This window comes from Trichoderma citrinoviride (assembly GCF_003025115.1).
Source record: "Trichoderma citrinoviride strain TUCIM 6016 unplaced genomic scaffold BBK36scaffold_1, whole genome shotgun sequence".
NCBI lineage: Eukaryota > Fungi > Ascomycota > Sordariomycetes > Hypocreales > Hypocreaceae > Trichoderma > Trichoderma citrinoviride.
This window is the reverse complement of record NW_020194709.1, coordinates 1,819,562-1,840,909: the sequence shown is the minus strand read 5'-3', so window position 1 is coordinate 1,840,909 and position 21,348 is coordinate 1,819,562. Positions and strand designations below refer to the sequence as shown.

The 21,348-nt window shown below is 55.0% G+C and overlaps 3 protein-coding genes across 3 annotated transcripts; all 3 read right to left on the bottom strand.

The window, feature by feature from the left end:
* Positions 1-36: 36 nt before the first annotated feature.
* On the bottom strand, positions 37-1,988 carry BBK36DRAFT_1107949 (hypothetical protein; the record flags this gene model as incomplete). The annotated part of the gene is made up of 3 exons (XM_024889317.1): positions 37-931; positions 999-1,101; positions 1,190-1,988. 3 exons carry the CDS (start codon positions 1,986-1,988, stop codon positions 37-39), a joined length of 1,797 nt encoding a protein of 598 aa, XP_024753939.1.
* A 969-nt stretch (positions 1,989-2,957) lies between these two features.
* On the bottom strand, positions 2,958-4,373 carry BBK36DRAFT_1133999 (hypothetical protein). The gene is given in 5 exon segments (XM_024892160.1): positions 2,958-3,045; positions 3,131-3,945; positions 4,054-4,148; positions 4,253-4,340; positions 4,351-4,373. 4 exon segments carry the CDS (start codon positions 4,312-4,314, stop codon positions 2,965-2,967), a joined length of 1,053 nt encoding a protein of 350 aa, XP_024753938.1. The 5' UTR covers positions 4,315-4,340; positions 4,351-4,373; the 3' UTR covers positions 2,958-2,964.
* A 514-nt stretch (positions 4,374-4,887) lies between these two features.
* On the bottom strand, positions 4,888-5,761 carry BBK36DRAFT_1165132 (DUF1014-domain-containing protein; the record flags this gene model as incomplete). The annotated part of the gene is made up of 2 exons (XM_024894743.1): positions 4,888-5,392; positions 5,607-5,761. 2 exons carry the CDS (start codon positions 5,759-5,761, stop codon positions 4,888-4,890), a joined length of 660 nt encoding a protein of 219 aa, XP_024753937.1.
* Between the last annotated feature and the right edge of the window lie 15,587 nt (positions 5,762-21,348).

Here is a 21,348-nt window from a genome sequence, read left to right as displayed (position 1 = left end):
GATGAAGGGCCTGATCAAATGAGGCCGGGGACAGGGTTAAAACCATGATGCCCAGGTCCAGAGGCCAGACTTCCTCTTCCCTTCATCATCTCCGGTGGCTCCCTGCTTTTTCCTGTCTTTCTTCCTGTCGCTTTTATCATCTTCCCCGTCCTTTTTGCGATCCCCGCTGCTATTGACCGCGAAAGTCGGCGTCGGATTCCTGAGGACATTGGGCGTCACTGGGCGTCTGCGGCGTACAGTGTCACCTGGTACCTTCGCTCCTTCACGAGGTTCCTCTCGTGTCGCTGTGACAGACGCCTCTCCCCCGGATACTCCTCGCATGCCGATTCCCGAGTCAGACGAGAGTCTCATGACTGGTGAGGATTCCGCCGTGGTGTCTGCCTCAGTTGTCATTTGCTGTGTCCCTTCGACACTCGTTTGTCTCAAAGACATGACTGGGGAGTAGGTGTGATCCAAAAGCCGCTGTGCCATGATCTGGAAATATCTCTTGGATAGTTGGCCAGAGTGGGCCGGATCTGATACAGAACGTTGCTCCAACATCTGTTGCATCACTTCGAATGCCCGTTGGGCCCCCCAATGGCGCCTGATTAACGGCAGCAACCTGCCTTTGGCCATTACTGAGTGCGGTGACCATGGGGAGAGAGCATTGTGCAGCTTGACAGTGGCTTCCGCAGTTGTCCTGAGCTTGGTGTAAAGTGAAGACATCTCAACTCCTCCTGAGGCCGAATGGGAAGGGAATGCAGAGTGTGAATAAGTCACATGAATATTCGTATAAGGCACGAAAGAACTTCCGAGTTGCATCTCAAGATCCTCCATCAGTTCTTCTGATCTTTGTCTTAGATGTTTGCTTTGCCGGTGGGGAGATGAGGCTGCTCCGGAGTAGCATACCACGTGAACAAGAAGGAGCACGCTCGACCCAAGGAATATAGTTCTAGTATGGAATCGACTTCCGTTAGTTTGAGTCGGAGCGTTCTATGGGGTCTAAAAGATGAACGTACGCTGGAAATTCTTGCTGGCATATGATCTGAAGAATCGATGAGTGTGGCGTGGGCAGTATGTCCACAACGACATCGTAGAGGTAGCCGAACTTGGCAGCGGTATCTGTTCGATTCATCAGAGCTGTGACATGGAATACATGCCATCGACAGCAGCATCTAGCTAGACGGGAATAAGAAGTATACGGGCTGACCTTTGTCTGAACAAGCCACCTTCTCCGGGTCAAGCTCTGGTCCGTCACCTGCCCGAGAAAGCCTACCACTTACTTCGACCGCGGCCCAAAGGTGCTGCTGGCCGAAGGATACCCCAATCGTTTCTGATATGACACGTATATGCGGAGATAGAACAACAGAGCTCTCTTTTTGTCGTGTAACATTCGATAGGATGGGCAGATTTGCCGAGTGACGGGCGTCTTCCAGGTCGAAATTGGTACATCTAGAGCTTGCTCGAGACGAGGGATCGAGCCATATGTTGCGTTCCGAAGGAAGGGTGCATGCGGAAAAGTTGCGGTCTCCCCCTTCATTTTCAAGGCTACTTGTAACGCTATGGCGCTTCTGCCGATATTTCTTGAATCGCGATGCTGAGTGTCGGAAAAATGATGCATTTCGAGGCTTATGGTCTTGTCCAGAAGTCTCATCGTCGTCATCCCTGCTTATGGAGCAGTTACCGAAGCTCAACTTCTGCGACGGTCGCCCCAGGCCCGTGGCCGTCTCGCTCTCACAACCAATTCTCCGTTCGAGCGCGCTCTTCGGTCGTAGCCTTGGGAGCCTCAGACTTGGTAGTGGTTCAGATCGTAGGAAAGAAGATTCGGGAGGGCTCCCGTTGGGATCAACGGCTATGTAGTCGCTTTTGTATGTCCTCCCTTCATAGCGGTCGTTACTGTGACGTCTCTTGATGATTCGAAGTGGACTCGGCTTATCCTTCGTAGAGATTTGCTCTCTCGAGCTTGAGAGCTCAAGGCCCCATGAAGGCTCATCTCCAAAGGAATCCATGCTAGACGAATGAGACAACAGTTAGCACCACGGCTGAAGCAACGTGGTGAGGGGGAAGCCTTGGGCTCTCAAACATCGAGTATCATGATATACCTTACGCGTCGATCAAGCAGCGCGATTGGTCTTCAAGTTGCCGCTGCTGCTCAGCGCTGGAACCACGTCTTCGATCCCACTGTTGCACTGAATAGAATATACGGGTATCCAAACCATAAGAATTCATCGACAGACACGTATTTGAGACGACGGCTGCGACGAGAATAACTATGGAGAGAATAATGGCGATAAGTGCAATGGCCGAGGTCGGGTACTGCCAGATGATCCAGGGATCTTCGTACTCGGGGTTCAGAGCAGCTGCAACGGTAGTGTTTTCCATGCTTAGCGAAGGAGATATTGACCGGTTTAAGGGAGGGAGAAAGCAGTCGCGATGGCAGGAATCAAACAAGGTAGAAAGATAAGGTATGTGAAGTGCCCAAGGCAGCACCTGGCAGAGAGAGGGTTACATTGATTTGAAGTTGTGGAAAGTTGCAGCCGTGGATCAGGTGAGGTACTTAGTATGAGGAATCAGTGGTGGGAACTCAACAGCAAGAGCATGATCGTCGCAGTTGCACTCCATGGGATAACGTGACCTGAGGGGTATCGATAGGCACCTTGAGGTATGGAAATACTTTATTGCCTGGAAGGCCAATATAGTATAGACTCTACTATGGAAGCAATGGCGTGCATAAACTATCTAAGGTATGTAAAGCGTCCAATAATCGGAAGTGAGAAGGTGGTATATGCTTGGGCCCGAAAACGAGATACAGTCTTTCTATTGGCGACGTGAGGGCCAGCCCTTCTCCGTTCTAAGGTATGGTGCGAGAAATTAAATGTAAGAAGGCCTTGGAAGAGTGCGAGCAACGGGTATGGTCGATAGCAAACGATGGTAGGAGCAGGGCAAAAGCGTAAAGATGGGTGAAGAAGCACGAATCGGACGAGGTCATGCCGAGGCATCCAGTGTTCGGCGGAGATTGCCTTTGACCGCTTCGATGGTTCCCTCTTCCAGCGCCAGGAAATGAATCTGTGAGAGATCGCATAGTTAGCAAGACAATGTACAAGACAAAAGACAACCACATTCGCAATTCATGACGGTCGCAGCAGCATACCATATCGTCGGAAATCCCAGAGGCACCATATAGCACCGACTCGGTCAGGGTAGATGCTACACCCTTCTTCACCCTGTCTTCCCAGACGCCATCCCAATTCCAGTCTCCAGGCTCCCGAGTGGTGGACACAGAGCCTATACTCTTGGCATCGGATGCTGCGGCATCGCCCTGCTCGCTGCTAGCTGGCTTGGGCAATCCATCAATGATACTGAGCCTGCTCAGCCTGCTCAGCCTGTGACCCTTTTTCTCATCAAACACCTTTCCTTCCTTGCGTCTATGAGTACGCCACGCATGCCAAGCGCCCGGGTTCCCAGCAGCAGAAAGAGGGACGGTGTCGAGGACTTCGGCTTTGTCAAACGTGCTTCGAATATACTTTAACAAGGAGTATGTCGAAATGGTCTTTCGGTCTGTCTGCATGTACCGCGGGATCTCTTTTGGCGGAGCATCTTTGGGGGGGACATCTTTCGGCGGCACCGGCGGCGACTTGCTGCTCGCAGACTTTGCTGACTTTGTAGACGCTGCCGACGGCGATACGCCTCTTCGCTCACGACTGCCTTGACGGCTTCCGCCCGCGCGCCTCCGAGAGCCGCCGAACCACTCCGGAAAGCCGTGCTCTAGGCTGAAGCCTCCAGGAGGTAGCTTCGGCCTCTCGGTAGTGCTCCCATCGTTCTCACCACCCGTGGGGTACATGTGCGTCGTCAGGGGGGTGATGAGAGGGTGGAAGATGTCGGTCGAAAAGGTAACCAGAGGCGGCGCTCGAGGATAGGCATCGGGGAATAGGATTTGAAACCGAAGAACAGCTGGGGCATATGGGCCTTGTGGTAAACCGAGGTCAGTCAAGTGAAAATGCTTGAAAGGGAAGACGCACGCCTCCCGCAGGGTAGGCCATCTTCCCAAGACGGGGAGGGGGGTCGTCAACTCACCGTGGCGGACGAAAAGAACTGCCGACCACAGAGAAGGATCGCCAGGGGTCAAGCTGACGAATACACCTTCAGGGCAGGCTTGCTTCAAACCGGCACTGCAATAGGAGGCTTGGTTAGCCTGGATGATGATCAAGCGTGGCGTTGGCTCTCGGCGTCTCCCAGCTCGCATCGGCTCGACTCGCGCTCGCGCACTACTCACAATTCCGATAGTAGGTGCTGTCGCCACAGCGAGGGCAGCTGCCCCAAGGCGAGAGAAGTCATGTCGGCCAGCGAGTGTTTCGTTATCTGCTATCACATAGATTCAATCGGAGAAGCGCATGCATCATTCTTCCACCGACACAAGTCGCGGCGGGAGTCTGGGACAATCAGCCGGCCGGGATGCGGAGGCGGTGAGAGAAAAGCGGTGAAACATTCTGCCGGACAGATCGGCAGAATGATGAAAAGTTGAACCTGCCGCGGGGTTGGGAGAGACGTCACTGATCGGACGGCAGCCGAGGGGAAGCCATCCAGAGCTTCCAAACTGCTAAGGTACTACCTGAGCAACCAAGGTACAGGTGATAATTCTAGGAAAGCACATGATTAGGGGCTCAAATTTGAAAATTGTACAAAGAGAGCTGGATCAGGGTTGATTTGTCCAGGCTTTTTATAGTCGATCCTCACACAGCATAAACATGCTTTTTCTTCTTCTTTTTGTGCAAGCCGTACTCTAAGAATTGGAAGTGTAGGTAGGTAGCCAACGGGTTCGAGTGTCGTGATCTTTCTTTATTTCTTGAGGGATTTTTACTGTCTTCGGGTTTCCAAAAAGTGCTCAAGTTGGGATGAATGCGGCGATATCTAGTGCCCCAGTCTCTTCTCAATCTTGTGCAGCTCTTGGGACTTGATGTCCTTGATCTCGTCTCGAGAAGCGTTGTATGAGGCAGTGACCTGGTTGAAGGGGTTTTCGGGACTCTTGTCGAACTCCTTCCTGATCCTCTGCTTGCGCTGCTCCAGTCGAAGACCCGTGCCGCTGCCGTCCGCCTTCATCTCGGCGAGCCTTCGCTCCTCGTATCGGTGGTATGCGGCAGCAAATCGCCTCTCCGGGTGTTGGTCGATCTTGGAATCGTCTCCACCAGTCGTCAATGAAAGGGCATCGAGAGCGTTGTCGATACCCGAGGCGCTGAGGGTGCCCAGCTTGTCGTCATCCAGCTGCGACAAATCCAGGCCTCGAGATTTCTTGACAGCCGTCTTGGACTTCTTGGGCTCTGCGCGGGCATTCAGGCTAGCCTCTTCCTCCTTCATCAATGCCTCTTTCTCAGCTTTCTTCGCCGCGGCCTCGGCCTTCTTGGCGGCCTCTGCTTCCCTGGAAGATGTCAGTATCAGCTCATTCGAACTGGCCTAGACTACCAGAGGCGGTGGGCACGGGAGAAAAGGAGCGGCATGAGTGTGTGGATCGTGGTGAAAGGGGCCAGCGGAAACGGGCTCCTGGGACACGCAGCCAACCAGGCGAGACAAGCACGGAATAGGCATGCGAAGCGATGCCATGCAATGCGCCATCGTGCCACGTACGTACGTACTTTTTCGAGTTACTCTTGGCTCCCTGTTGCCACTTCTCGCTCTCAGCCGACTCGCGCGCGGCGTCTGCAGCTGCGCTCTTCTTTGCGGCGCTTTCTGCCTTGCGCGCGTTGCCCGCGGCCTTCTTGCTATTGTCCACGCTCTTCTTGCCCGCCATTATGACGTTTTCACGTTTTTGCGTCTATGAGTCGAGGCTGAAGCGGGTCTCGAAGCTCCTGGCGGGCGTCGTCGTTGATGATTCGTCTGCGTCAAACCGTGTGAGCCAGAGTCAAGGCGGGAAAACCCAGGAAGGGAAATTAAGGGAAGAGTCAGAGGGAGAAGGGGAGGGTTGAAGGGGGGGGGAGGGGGCGTGTGCGTTCGCGGCGGCCTCTCTCTCGACGACTCTCCTGCCGCCTCCTGGACCAGACTCGTCCGTCGAGAGCTTGCAAGGTACAAGTATGACTGACCGATTGACCGGTGTGCGTCTGGCTGCAGTTTGTTTGCTGTACGAAGCAAGTCTTGTCGCCTTCCGCGGCGCCACCTATCCGTCTGGGCTAGACCAAACCAGCTTGCGACGGCAGCGATCTCGTCCGATGCGAGTCCCGGCGCTTTTTCTTGTTTTCTTCCTTGTCCCGATTCCTCGGGGCCGTCGGCTCTGATCCTCGCTCTTTGTCGCTGGCCCTGGATCTCGGCTGATGCCTGTCCCGGAGGCTTGAAAATCGTATTCTATCTGCGAATTTTGCGTAGAGTTGCAGGATGCAGGTTGACTGTGGATGCGGCGCGGATAAGCCGACAAATGGCGTCTGCGCCTGCCAAGTGCACAGGGCAGTCGGGGTACTACGAGCTAGTAGTAACATAGTGCGATTAGCAGCCATCGGCTAACGGATGGAAGGCAATCACCCGGGCTGCCCACTGTTTCTGTTTCACCTTCGCTCAGCTTCATGCTACCTCGTACTTTACTGAATCTTCTTCTTCTCTTGTTTGCTCAGTTGCTCCCAGGCTCGCTTCGCCTTGCCTTCTGACGCGCTGTGCGGCCCCCTTTGGCAGATCGCCGGCGACCCTCGGCCGCTGTCGTCCAGCCGTCGCGCTGGAGCCCCTCGGAGATGCAGCTTTCTCGACTGTGCCAGGCGGTTGACGGCTATTCGTGGCTCTGGAGCTTAGTAGAAGAGCATGGCATTGACTCGGCCCTCGTCGAGCCACTGCTCCCAGGGCCAGGCGAGGCTCTCTGCCGTTCAGGGCTAGATGCGTCTGCGTGAGGCTCGCTACATGTAACTTGCAGGCGGCCGCGGTGTTATGATAACAGCAGCATACTGGCAACTGCTGCATAGATACTAGGTGCCGAGTACGGGGAATCCGAGTGAGTTATGCCTACCTCTCTGTACCTCCCTACACACCTACTTACGCTCGTGCAAGCTTGAGACACGAGGTAATAAGATATGGTACAGGTAGAGCGGTCGGCATGCTCAGCTCGGCCCCTCCTCCAGCCCGTGGGAAGCGGCCAGATCCCCGACCCGTCCTGGCTTGGCCCTGGCGAGCCGGTCCGCTGAGATTCGAGAGACAAAAAGGCCCAGGCCATGCTGCGATCCTGCGCCCTCCACGCCATGGCCGTGTCCCCAAAGGTATCTAGCTGCTGCCTACTTTGTACCTTGATTTCTTTCGCTCGGGCGTCGCCTGCATCCAGAGGTCGCCGCTTGATCGTCCACACTCAACAGGGCTTCTTGGGGATCCTCGACCGGGCCGCGCTGTGGATCCCCGGCAGCTCGCAATGGCCCAGCCAACAAAGTACAGTAGGCACGATTCATCAGCGCGGCCGCGACAACAGCTGCAAACAAAATGGCTTGATTTGGTCTGGTCTGGTCCCGTTCGCCGCGTCCTGCCTCTCCAGCCGCTCTACACGATGCTGAGGCCCCATGAAACAATAAGATCTGGTCGTCTGACGCCGCCTACGTCACAGATAGCCAGCCGCCTAGGGCCAAAAGAGCCAAAAGGGCATCTTCAGATGGCCGAGTAGAGCGAACCCCTAGACCCCAAATCGCACATCTCAAAATCTCACATGGCAGCACGCCCTAGGGTCCGATTGGTCCTTTCTCTTTCACCCGCTACCCTGGCCTGGAAGGGGGGCTACAAGTGCCAGCAGGAGGTGTGATTTGACTGCCTGGAGCCATGCGTGGGGAAGCTGGTTCAAGGCTGTCAGAACGAGAGGCGCTTACTGGCTTACCCGTACGGGCGCGATGCTCCCTTGACCGTATCATCTGGTCGTGTTACACATCGGAGACTATTGAGAGCGAGTGCTACTCTACCATTGCTGCTACGGCACACGGACGATACAGGGCCTGTACCTGGGTTAGACACACGAACTCCAGCTTTCCAGCTCTGGGCCATGACTGTCACTTTCACTCCAGCGCAGTGGCCGCTGCTGCCAGGGTGTGCGTGTAGGCGTCCTCTGCCTAGTTGTGTCCAGACCACATGGGGTCAGCCCTGATTGCATCGTATAACAGATACGCGCACGCACACACATACACACACACCTACACACTCAAGCCCCCCTTCACAAGTATCAACCACAACGTGCTCCGCACATCCGTTTCTCGGTTTTCACACGGTTGCGTGGCTGTTCTCAACCGGTCCATCTCTGATCCTGGCTCAAGCGCTATGAGCCACGGCCCGTTCCCACCAGGCGATGCCTACCATGCTGTCGGGATCGGAGAGTGTGCCAGGCCAAAAGCAGCTCCCGCGCTATCACGACTCATGCTCAGTATTACTACAAGTACGATTGCTACGAGCCGCCCACACTCCGGAGGCCACCGTTTATGTCGGCCGGGCTCCGTAACCGAAATCAGATGCAGTCCAGAAACGGTCGAGCTCGCCGTTGACACAGTTGCCGAATGGTGTCCGCTGAGAAGGCTGCTCCAATGCCTCAGAACTCGTTCTGCCATTGCTTCCCAACCTCATGTCGTGTGACACCAACAGGTCTAGCGGCTTACATCCACCGCAAACTCGCGTAAACGTCAAAAAGTGAGAGGGAATGCTCTTGCACGCCATGGCGGCAGCCCTGCCTCATCCTACTTCCCGAAATAAAGACGGAAGTGCAAAAGGAAGCAAAAGAGCGAGCCCTGGGCGGGGATCTCACCCAAGCCCCTCACGGCAGTCCCTCTTTGCAGCTGTGTGCCAATGCAACAAGCTAGGGCTGCATCCCGTTGTCGTCGCAGTTCCTTTTATTCCTGGGGCTGGAGGGCAACGCGCGCCCGTCATGTCATGCAAGACAGCCAACTTGGTCGTTTCCTCCGATGTCCATGGGCCCAACCCTCTGCCTGCGCATGCCTGTATGGACCTGTCTGTACGGAGCACACAAGGGACTGGGCGCAGCTGATGATGGCTATCAAACGGCGAGGCTCCAAAAACGCTCGATATCGCATCCGCTGCAGGGCTTGGTTCTGCATCTTGTTCCTCTGACTCACCCCATTCGCCAGACCTCCCAAGGATGGCATTAGAACGGAGTACTTGGCTGTACTTGGCTACATGGGCAGCACCGCGGCGATGGAGCTAGCAGTGGCACAGGTATGTGATGTGTGATGGGCGACGGGCGACGGGTGATGGGCGACGGGTGATGGACGGGGTGCGTGTGCATCAGGGTACTCCTACCCCAACCACAGCTGAGCAGGGATGTACGAGACCAATCAATCCCACGGCGAATCTCATCGGGTAGTCTGTTCTCCATAAGGATCATGCGCCTGAGTCTCTGGCTTGTTGAGGGAGGAAGCCAGCAGGCCAGAAGCTCCGTTTATGGGCATCCTGTACGGCTCAGCACGTCTTGGCGACGCATGATGAGGTCGATCATCACCAGACTCATTGCGCAAAACAGTCGCAGCGCCCCTCTCCTTCATGCAAGAGGAGCAAGCAAGAGGACATGTTGCGAGCAGGGTATCGTCTCCAGACATCCATCTACCCACCCACCGCTCAATGAGCGGCCAGTTTAGCGAGGCGCTGAAGCTGCGAACAGCTGCATGAGCTCCGGAGCATGCTCCGTGAAAAGCCCATTATTACTGGGTGATATGGAATGGAGATCGTTCCCGATGCCGTCGAACCCGCAACTCCTTACTTAATTGTGTATGGGGTGCAGAGTACAGGATACGCTGGACTCCTCTGCTGTGCGCTTAGAGCGAACCACTTGCTACAGGTACAACAGTCGACTACATGTTCTTGTACATACGAAATGCGGGCTGGGCAGGATTATGTGGATGCAAGTCGTTGACTCGAGAGCAACTTGTTGCTTAGGCTATATGCTCACAGAGCACCCTGTCCAATGTCGAGTTGTCAAATAGGGATACCAGGCCGGGACAACTGGAGCACAGGAGCGCCAGCTCGTATGTTTGTGAGCTGCAGCACCGGCGACGAGGCGCAATATGCATGAATAGCAAACAACGAGGCGGAAATTGGGATGAGGGCGCCGCACCTGGCACGTCCGTATCGCAAGGCTCGCCAGCAGCCAATCTCACTCTGCCGAAAGCTGAACTCGCTTACCAGGCATTATCAAGGCAAATTTGTTACAATACGGTCGGCCAAGGTAAGGGATACTATTTCAACAACAATTCTTCACCGATTACGGAGTAAATACCTCCCTCCGTACCTATGCGTCGAAGCGGTCACTTGTCGACTTTCCACGCAAAATGACACATCAGGCTCGCCAGTCTCGTCTCACTTTCATCAATGCTACTCCGTACAAAAAAAGGCGTAATACGTGCCAGAAACAAGACTCGGCTGACAAAAGTGGCATGCATCGCAGTTGGCCACCTGTCCTGTCTCTCCATCAGCACATTCATTCGAGGACATACCTAGGTACTCACAAACGCCTTGTCCGCACGGGGTGACCTGCGGAGCACTCTCTAACAGAGAGCAATCGTCTACATCAATGCTCGTACGAAGGACATACGAACAAGTACCGACCATGAACAGCGGCCCCATAACCATGATCTTCGTCACAGATCCCAGGGCTCTGCGCATGCTCCAGGACCGCAGCCAGGAGTCTGCACAAGGTACCGTACAAGGACTGCAACAAGGACGAGTACAGGGCATACGTGTAGCATGCATGGGGCTGCCGATGTCCATGTTCGTACATTTGCAGTCGCCGTGAACGCCTTCTCCGCCATATTGCTCACCTCCTTGTTTAACGTATACGTCAGTATACGTAGGGTTTACGCTCTGCTTGGAATGTATGGTTATCAGGTCGTGGCTATCGCCGAGCTGCTGAACCAATTCGGAGATCAACGGTGCTTCGATTGGATACGGTTATCGATGGGGCCCTCTCTCGATGCGTATCAGGCCAATCCGAATCTGGACATCCAACTCGGGGCTTGATACTGTGCAGACAGAGGGATGGGATGACCCCAATGAGTTCGGGAGCAGTTCGCCCGGTTGCATTCCTGCGAACGAAGAAGCGAATGATCATCATTTGTTGGTTCTCAGCCGATGCAGATTCTCCAGTAACCGCTACCTGGTACCGCTGCACTCTTACTGTACGCCTACCGCTTGAAGCATGTTTCCGCGTTCGAGGGGTTGAAAGGGGACAGGGAGAATCAACCAGCCTTGTGACCGCTTATGATCACGAGGCGATGATGTCCAAAACGCACAGGTGCAAGGGCCGGGTTCGTATCAGTCTATTGCGCGGCCCCCCTGCCCCGGCCGACAAGGGCTTCACCTCTACGCCCGCGTCTAGTCATAGAGTGCATTGGCGGTCGATCTTGAAGAAAGAAGTGTTGCTGAAAATGGCGTCTGCGAGGGGGCCTTGCAGACCGTACCGCATTGGCATCCGCTTTAGCAGTTATCACAAACGACGGGCTGATACGGAGCATGTATGCCAGGCAATCCTTCGCGACTTCGGGGCAAGCATACAGATACATACTTGTACAGCCACGAGCAGGGGTTCTTGAACAGCAGCACGATGAGAGAGTCGCCCAAGTGGCTTGTCCTAACCAAGCTGGCCGAGCTGACTGTGGATCTCGAATCCTGAGCAGCAGAAGCACGATCCTGTACGAAGCATCCTGGTGCACAATCCAACCGGCGGGCGAAGTAAGGTAGGTATGCCCTTTACGGCGAACTGCTGCTAATTATACATAATACTACTACTACTAGGTAACTTGTGCCATTGGAAGCGCTCGAGCGGTACTTCCCGTTGGACAATGGTGTTATTTCACTCGTTCTCCGTACGTTTACACAAGTACAGCACTCGCATGTGGTACTGCCTGTGCATGGCCGCGCATTTGCCTTGCGTATGACACCAGGCTCATATTGCAGATCGCACCAGCAGCTGCGACGATGGAACTCCAACCGGTACGCGGTATTCAACCCACCGGACGCCCGAAGAGCGTACACGTACCTCTCGAAATAGGACTTCGTTTTACAATCGTCGATGCGACGGCAACGTACTTCCTGCTTGTCTGTGCAATATCTCTTTCCACCCCACGGAACGGCTTCCGGAGCCACTCGACCTGAGCGCTGCCGCAAGACGGCCACCGCGAACAAGCGATGTAGCCGAGAGTCGATCGACCATAAGGCTGACCCTAGAGGAGCAGAACACGGTTCATCATAGACCTCGGTGTTTTCTATGGACTTGCAACTTGGAGCCATGTCCCACTCGTTACCGACGTTTCCACATTCGAGCATCTGCATGACTCTCCACGTACGGCGTCGAGTGATATCTCCCGTCCAGATCACCCGGCATGATGCAGAGCGCAATCACACAAGGTTTGTGCCCAACACCATACCGACTGCTGCACCGCTCCCATACGGAGGACCACTGTCTTGGCTCGGGTCTCGTTGCGGTTGGTGGACGAATCAACAGATATCGCTTCGCTACAGCTGCCACCTATACCGATGCAACTGCGTCTTTTGGTAGCACGAGAGAGGCCATGTGACGCGTAGAGGCATGGAGGTCCCTCTGAGGTGTACATGCTTTTCCATACACACATGCCCTTTTCGGGCATCCATACAAGCAAGCACAGTAGCGACGATGACGCCGCGATACATCCGGCAACACCACCTACAAGTGCCCAGGCTCGACGATCAACTCCAAGCCACAGCTCGGGAAGCCAGTTGGATGGTGCTTGCAGCCGTCTCGGCCGACGCCTAGCGCCAATAAAGGCAATTCTTGACTCAACCTCTCATTTGCCCGGAGCCCAGCGGCTTCGTTCCCCGGGGTGGGCTTGGCCGGCTAGAGCGCTTCGATTCTTGCTAGCGTTTTCAGCCCGACTGGAAACCGGAGTTGCGCCCTAAATCCAGTTCCAGCCAAGGGAACCCACTGTCGAATGTTTCGAGAACAAACGGAAGAAGAGAGGTCAAACAGGACGGACCCACGTGCTTGGACGGGGGGGTGTGAGGCAAACGGGCTGGAAAAGGAGCTTGGAGCTGAAGGTCGTACCGTACTTGTACTCGCACGTCGAACACGGCATGCCAGGTAGCCTACAGGTAACCTTGTCTGCCGTTCACCTTGGATGTTGGATCCATGCCGTTTGATAATGCCAGTCCAAACGGATTCCACGGAGTACGGTTCACAAGCGGCAAAACGGGTTCTGCATGATGCGACCGAGCAAAAGGATCACGAAGCAGAGCAATAAGCACCGCTCAGCCGCACCACAGAATATATTGATCTTATCCGACTTAACCGCCTGGCAGCCTGGCAGCTTGGCAGCCTGACAGGTGTCGAAAGCCTTATTCCCCCCCATTTTCGCGTCTGGTCCCCCCGCTCGCCAGGTAATACTATGGGCAATTTCGCAGTCACTGCGGAGTACCTAGGTGCATGCACTCGTCAGTTTGTTTGTGCTCCCTTACAGCAAATGATTGAGCCATCGGAAGCAAAGAAGAGGAAAAATCTCTCTAGTCTGCTTTGGCAAAAGCCCCTTTAGGTGGTTGTATGCAGGGCATTGCTCGGCGTCCCTTGGGACAGACGCCGGGAGGGCGGTAATCAATCTGGAACTGGGTAGAGCGCACTGCATGGGGTGTTGTGTACGAGGACACAACCGTTTTGACGGAGCAGGACATGAGCGTCGTGCTACAAGCCAGTAATCATAAGCCGTCAGAGCCTTGGGATCGTTACCCAGGAGGTAGCGTGGCAAACAAGGCCGCTGGGAAGAACTGGAGAAAGCTCTGACAACAGGACTACTAGCCCTGAGGAGGGGCCCGCGTCCCGGCTTGCTGGGCAGGCGATTCTGAAACAACCGGAATTCGAGGTGACATGCTGGGCCAAAGATCAGAAATCCGGTCCGCCGGGTCGATAGATTCGTCCTGGGCTGGTCCCCCCTTTCTTGCTCCCTTACCCCTGGACCGGCCCAATCAGAAGCTCGCAAGCTCAAACCCACCGAGGCTTTGCCATCTTCCGCGAGGAGGGGGCGCCATGCGGCGCTACGGCTAAGTGATGGCATAGTCTTGTGAGGAGTGCTTTGAGATTTCTGCCGCCCACAGAATGGCAGCAAGGCGTTCCGATGGCGCTCGCCATTTCGCAGCGCCAGCGGAGACGGGCTGGCCCAACCGGACGTGTGGTCTGTGGCCGGCAGGACGGGAGGGGCTCCCCGAACTGCGATACCCTGGCCGTCGGTGATATGCGTTGAACCATTGGGCAGCGGTCCCTGGCGCTAGATTTGGCCATGACGACACTGGCTGAGGCCAGACACGAAAAGAAAAAAAAAAATCTGGCGGCGGCGGGCGGGCCAGGGCCAGGGCTCAGGGCCGACAGATGGGATCTGCTTAATCAGTCGATGAGGAGGATCACGAGGGAGGGGCGGGCGAGGCAAGGCAAGCGATTTGGCGGTGAGCTTCCGGGCCCCCGAAAAGGGAAGAAGAAAACGAAGCAATGAAAATTTTCGAAGAAAAAGAAAAGAAAAAAATGCTCGAGGGGTGAGTGGGTTCCCAAAGACGCATGCCTACATACATGAGAGCATCGTACAGACGGTTTGGCACCTTTTGCATGCTCACAGCTGCCCAATGCTGGCGGCAATCGCGAGCTTGGCATCCTGGGTGGTGCAGTGCATCTCGGGTGACACAAAGCCGCGCTGCTGTCGTGGTGATGAGTCTCGGCTGAGCGTTTACACCAGTGCTGACAGTCTCTGTCGTTGCCGTCACCCATAGCCGGGGTTTCGAAGAGACACAAAAAAGATGATGATCCCGTGGCCCACGCGTGACAGTTATCTCTGCGACCCTTGCATGCCGCCTCAAGAAGGGAAAAAAAAGAACGAAAGAGGCAGGAAACCAGAGGCAGGAAAAAAAAAAGGAAAAGTAATGTGTCGTTGCTGTTGCCTGGCCTCTCCTTTGATTTGAGTTTTCTCAGCGCTCCTCTTTTTCTTTTCTTTTTTTGCCTTCATCTCGCTCTCTTCTAGCCGTCTCCCCTGCGCGGCAGATAGGGTTGGGCTTCTGGCTTGCCTTGCTTCCCCAACTGCTGCATGACATGCATGCGGCCACATGAGAAAAAAAAAAAGTGTCTTGGTAGGGCAAACGTAGACAGACCCCCATGAGTTGGCACTTGTACCTGTCTTGTATCAGTCGACATTCTTCCGCCCAAGATTGCCCCGTATCTCAGGTCTCGTCTCCAGCAAGCCAAAAGGGGGTACGTTTTTGCGGCCCCCCTTACCAAGTGCCTTACCTTACACTTCATAAGAGGCCCAAGCTCTGCTAATCTTGTTAGCCAGTAGTAGTAGAAGATTCTTCGCGGAGGCGACAGCTGTGACGTTTGCAAATGAGAGCCCAAACCTTTCGGTACTCGCGCTAGTGATACGAAACCTCGAGCGCCTGTAAAAGGAAATTGGATGGAACAAAGGAAGAAAGGGGAAGAACACGCCAATGCTGACTGATCAAGAACGCTCTCCTCCGGCTGCCAGTACCTAGGTAACAAGCGACTTGCGAGTAACGTCCCGGCTGCCACGTAATTGCATGAGTGCCGGTATGATGGTCGATAATCCATCCCATAAGAGGATACTCGCCGAATGGCTCTCTCGTCGCCTCTTGCTCGGTGAGAACCTAGAAATAGATACATGGCCCCAAAGACACGGCAGAGTAAGCGGCAGGTCGCATGGTAGCCAATGGACATCAGCAGAGACTAAGGTGTTTGCCTGTCTGCCATCCCATGCAGCCGGTCAAATCTGCGGCAGGCATGGCGTTTAGGTGAGCGCGCGGTGGCCCCCGAATGCTCTCGCGGCTATGTTTGTTCATCAAGACATGTCACCCTCGCTGTCGTCTTATCTCACCGCCAGCGAATCACTCCGTTGGCGGATGAAGGAAGTTGCCGCGCAGAAAGACGGCGAATGGCGAGGCACGCCGGCGGCGAATACGCAAACAAACAAACAACACCAAGCCCGTACTCACGTAGGCTTCCGGACCGCCTGCCCGGGTCAGTAAGAAACTTGGGGGCTAGCCAAAGCAAAGCCGGGTGACAACAAGTGGCGCCAGGAGCATGGAAGAGGGGGGAAAGGTACTGAGGAGGTACCTTGGAGCTTGCTGGTCCGACATTCTGGGCCCCGAATGTCGAGGTGCCGGAAGAGGTACCGACTCCACAGCCAGAGCCTCCCAACCCCCGGAAAAAGAACGCGAGACACAGACCTCTACCAGCACAAGCACGAGTATTACCTCTCTACCAGCCACAAGGCTGTAAAAAAATCCAGAAAAAAGGCTTCTAATAAAGGAAGGTTGATATTGATTCCTGCTATTCTTTCAGGCAATTATCTGTTCATATTGGTGGTTATTTCGAAGATATACAGCTGGGAGAGAGTTGAAGCATACCGTGGGGTGTGTCTCGCGGTTTTCTTCCGCCGCATGGCCTCCCAAGCTCTGTTAACAGGGGTTTCCCGGCCTTCCAACCAGATGGACGCTTCACACCTTCTTCTGTCTGCGACGGACACCCCCTGCGGGCTGCTGCTCGACCCTCGTTCCTTGCCGTGGCGTCCATTGTCCAGAAGCTCGAAGCTCGTTGACCGGATTCATGGGTGGATTAGCTCTGGTTCCGGCATTGCTTGTTGCTTGGCGGCCTTTCGCCGATTGGGACGGGCTCGTACTTTGTACGAAGCCATAGCGGCTCGGTCGTTTCGTGGAAAGCATATTACCGCCATTTCTCTTCACTTGGTCCAGGCTATAGTACGAGGTACGAGCCATTGGGACTTGCACCTGTAGTCACCGGCATCCGGCCCCCGGACTAGGGCCAAAGTGCTTATCACATAGTAGGTTGGCGGATTGTATGGACAACCTTGTGTCCGTCTCTTCTGCACTCACTCTGGCACACGGATAGTCTTGTCATGTTGTGTTCGAAGTCGGACCCAGCTCCGATGCCCAGGCTATTTCCAGTTCAAGCCGCGTCTGGGCCATTCGCAAATATCAATGAGTCTTCAAACGACGCGAAGTGTGGTATGGAGCCCGCGAGAAGAGACCGTTCCCCTATTTCGTCCGCATGGATTTCCAGACTCTTCTCTGTTGACCGGCCGGAGCGAGCGCAGCGCTAAGGACTCTCTGATGGAGCCCTCGCCCGGCCGTATACTAGCAGATAGTAGTATAGGCTGTTCATATGGCAGTTTCAAGTACTGGTGGTGCTGGTACATGTCTGGAGTATCACCGCGCGGTGTAGGGAGTTAGTTGAGGAAAGAATTCGGTCAGTACAGCGTGGTCCGTAGACAGGCCTTGGCGGTCGTGAAGAAGGGTGTGGAGATAATGGCGTTTTCTGAGACTTGGGGCAGACCGGCAGGTAGTTGGCCAATTCAAACCTCTCCGATTATTTTTTTTATCCGCCCTGTCTTGATAACAAGGCAATCATTGATCAATCAGACATCCATCCCCGCGCATTCGGAGTCTTCTCACCACGTGGCCTGCGCGTTTTTCGTAATGGCTGGCATATCGGGATATTGGTCATCGCTGATCTTGAATCTCCCCTCCTGCCTCTTCTCACCTCCACCTTCGCTTCTTCACCGTTGGTTGTCGCCCAAGCACTGGATTTTTATCCGGGACGGAAGACGTTGCATACCCTGAACTCGATTGCCCGCAAGATTGGCTTCCATGCCTGCCAAATTCCAGTTACACAAGCCGCCCCTGGTAAGGTAGGTTGAGCATTATAGCACCACTCTCATTATACGATCGTCCTGGACCTGCGCCTCCATCACATTGTAGAAACGTTGAGGCCATCCGAAGTGAAGGGAGGACCAGGTTGGGCGCGGGCTCGGGCACGAAACGGAACACACCAGGCGGACTGACGCAGCCTGCTGCTGTCGCCGACTTTCGTTGGCCAGTCTCGTCGATTCGCACAGAGGCTTGCTGCCCGCATGGCCATAGCAACAACCTGGCAATTCCACAATGACATCAACTCCCCAGTCCATTTTTGCGAGCGGCATGACCGAACCGCCTTCTCCCTCGCAATGATGTCGTGGAACCATTGCTCCTGGATAGGTTTCCTTCGCGTGCAATTGGGCCACACTGCGACATGGCACGCGCCATTGTAGACCGATTCGTCGTCTGAAGGCCTCTCTACCTGCGTCCTCCGTTCCTCTCCGCCTCCCCGACTTCATGCTCTTCAATACGTACAGTCGGAAGCGCTCTGAAATCTTTGTTCACTTCCCGCATCCCGCTGGCTAGAAGCTGCAGTACTGTCAGCTGACCTCAGTCACCTCACAAGGTGCTGAAGTACTTTCGCGGGACAGGGAGGCTGCGGTCTGGGATGGGTGACACCCCCCAATGTGATTAATAAGTGCGTAGGATATAGTGAGGGAATATTGTGGCCGTCCTGCCGCCGTCGGTACGCCGCCTTGGCGTTGCTCCGTTTGATGCTATGATACCGCAGCAGCAATATCAGATCATGAGCTCGGTGTGTGTCACGACCTGGATATGGGGCAGAATTGCCGGGCGTATCATCTCTGCTGCACGGAGTAGGTTGTACGAAGTACCATGCGCAGTCATTTCGAGGAGCTCATGCCTGTACCGGCAGAGCACGGCACGAATAGGCCCACAGCGAGAGAGCCAGGGTAGCTTGCTGTAGAGGGAAAAAAAAGAAGGCTGACACTCCGTGACAAGCAGCGTGTTGCTTCTGCATGCACACATATGCACCGTGGCATCATGTGCCCCGTCTGCGACCGAACATGCCAAGTTGCTGCCGCGGGTCGACCACTCAAAGCTGGCTTCCACTTAAATATAGGCGCGATATGCTGCCCTGATGACCAGGAGGCGCTGTGCATCTTGAGGGAAAGAGTGGAAGACTCGGCCGGTTGGTGCTGTGCAATGTCCAGTAGTCCACATTGGCTGGTTAATAAGGCAACTAGGCCTGAGCGAAAGTGCATCCTCGTCCAAGCGCCGCGGCAGCCCGCCGCAGAGCAAACGGACCGTAGCCCGCAAACGCTTCTTAGTGACTTTGCTGAAAGGGAGAATCCTCCGTGTCAGTTGGGGCGCAGTGGCACGCCGCATCTCGTCCACCATCGCCTGTTCTTTGCCGAGACTTTGTTCTTGCTTCCAACTCAGAAAAGATTGCCGTTTGCTTCTGTTCTTCTGTCCCCTGGGTTTTCCGTTGATGAGCCAGGTCTGTGACGAGACATGCAGCCTCACCGGCCCCGCACATGTGGATGAACCTCGACCAAGCTGCGATTCTGCGTTGTCGTACATCGTGCTACTACGCCGTACATGCTGAAAGAATTGAGGCACCAGTAGCGGTTACTGGGCCTACCTGTCCATGTAGATTCGCATTAGCACATTCACCTGGTAGTATATACGTCACACGCCAGATGCATCCACCGACCTGGGTACTTTGTATGCCCATAGTATATGGCCGACACGAACATCCATGGGCATCGACTTACATGCAGCCTGCCGCAGCACACCGGTCGCCTGTCACTTTGAAGGTCAACAGAATAAGCAGCTGCTATTTCATAGCGCCACAGCAGTAGTCCTTGAGGACAGGGGAGACCCCCCCGGCAGCCACCGCCATTGCCCTAGGTTGGGCAAAGATTTCGCGAGCAAGGCGTCCAGAAGGTCAAGCCAACGCATAGCTGCCTCGCACACCGCGCTCATCTGCCATTCGCGTGGTCGAGTGCTACAACCGCGAGACAAGCTAGACGGGCTAGGGCTCGTTAGGTACGTTGGGATTTCACCGTGGTTGACGACAGATCTTGCGGTGACAGGGATGCGCTGGGCCTGCTGGTTCTCTGCTGTTTTGCTTGTACAGACAGACATACAGGCCTATCAGAAAGTACTGGGTATCATCCTTCACAAGAGATCAAGACGGAGTGTTGTGATGGTCAACTGGCAGCCCTGCATCCACTTGTGCAGAAGTCGACAGCTGAGCAGTCTTTTCGGAGAGTGCTTGCTACTAGGACGTATAGTAGAAATGATGCGCCCAGTGCCTGTTCCGCGTCGTGCCACCGTTAGCTTGCAGGTAAGTTGATGGTGCGCACGCATACAAAAGGGCATGTCTCCTCCGTACTTACATGCGACATGCAGGCAGCATATCAGATGCTAGCACAATATTTGTAGATGAGGCAGGCAAAAGAGGCGCTTCTCTGGTAGTCTGCATAATGCTGGTACGGTGTAGGGAGCCTTTCCCGTGGCTCCCTCCCTTCCTCTACACATGGCTGGGTCGGGGATTGCTAATGACTGCTTCGTGCAAGTAGTCGCGAAAAGAGGTCGGTCGATCCACCTGTTCGCGAGCGGACGTCCAGAGTAATACAGCTCGGGTACTGGGAGGTACGACCATGTATCTGCATAGGCACACGCGAGCACACGCTACGCTCACTCCCAGCCAGAGATCTTGGGTGCTGTGGTTGAGTTGATGTGCGTAAATAGTCCGTATCGGAGCATACCACCCAGTAGTTCGAGCCATGAGAGTGTGTCTGCCCTGGGGCCTCCCGAACTCGAAGTGCTCTCGGGGCGATCAGGAATTCGTCCCCGAAAAACGACCCCAGGTTTTGATGTGTTCCCAGGCTCGGCACAACAACATCTCGAGTGCTCCGTACCACTCCGTAAAAACATGCAATACCGAAGCGGCCACCAGCAGCAGGCCGTACGACATCTGTAAGTAACCATGCAGTTCATCACGAGAGAGCGATGGCCTCGTCGGACGACGGCGATGTAGCTTCTGACCCCACGTCTTGAAGAGCCTGACGCCGGCTTTTGTCGAAGCAAGCACCACCAGCAAAGCCCAAGCACGGTGTACAGTGCTTACAGATCGAAGTCTTGGTAGTACTAGGAGGGACTAGAAGACGAAGCGAAGGTGACGTTGTTCGTTGGGCGCAACGAACCGTCAACTAGCACGACGGGGGCGGCTGGTGGCTTCAGTGCTTCCTTCAGTGCTGCTGCTATTCTTGTCAATCAGTTTGTGCTCGTACCTGAGGCAAACTGTGCTACTCTCACCTTGCTTCTCCTGCCCTGCCGCTCCACTCCTCCCCCCTTATTGCTCGTCTTCCCACCCCTCTCCCAGATTGGGGGCTTCCAAGTTGCTGAAAGAGGCCAGAAAGCGAAGCGAAGCCACCATCGCAACCGCAACGCAACCGCAGCAGCAACTGCAACGGCAAGCACAGATAGGCTGGCTCAAGCTGGCGAGACCAGCCCAAGTCGTCGCTACAATCGGGCCTGGCGACGGGCTGCAGCAAGAGATAGGTAGACGAGACTCGTGCGTGAGGAATGCTGGCCGGATGATCGCCGTCGCGATGTCTTCAAGCTGCAGAGGCTCGGGTTGATGGTCAGGTCATGTTGCTTTTGTTTGGGGTTGCACAAGACGTGCACCGGAAAATACGGTGTACGGATACGGCGAACCAGCTTGCG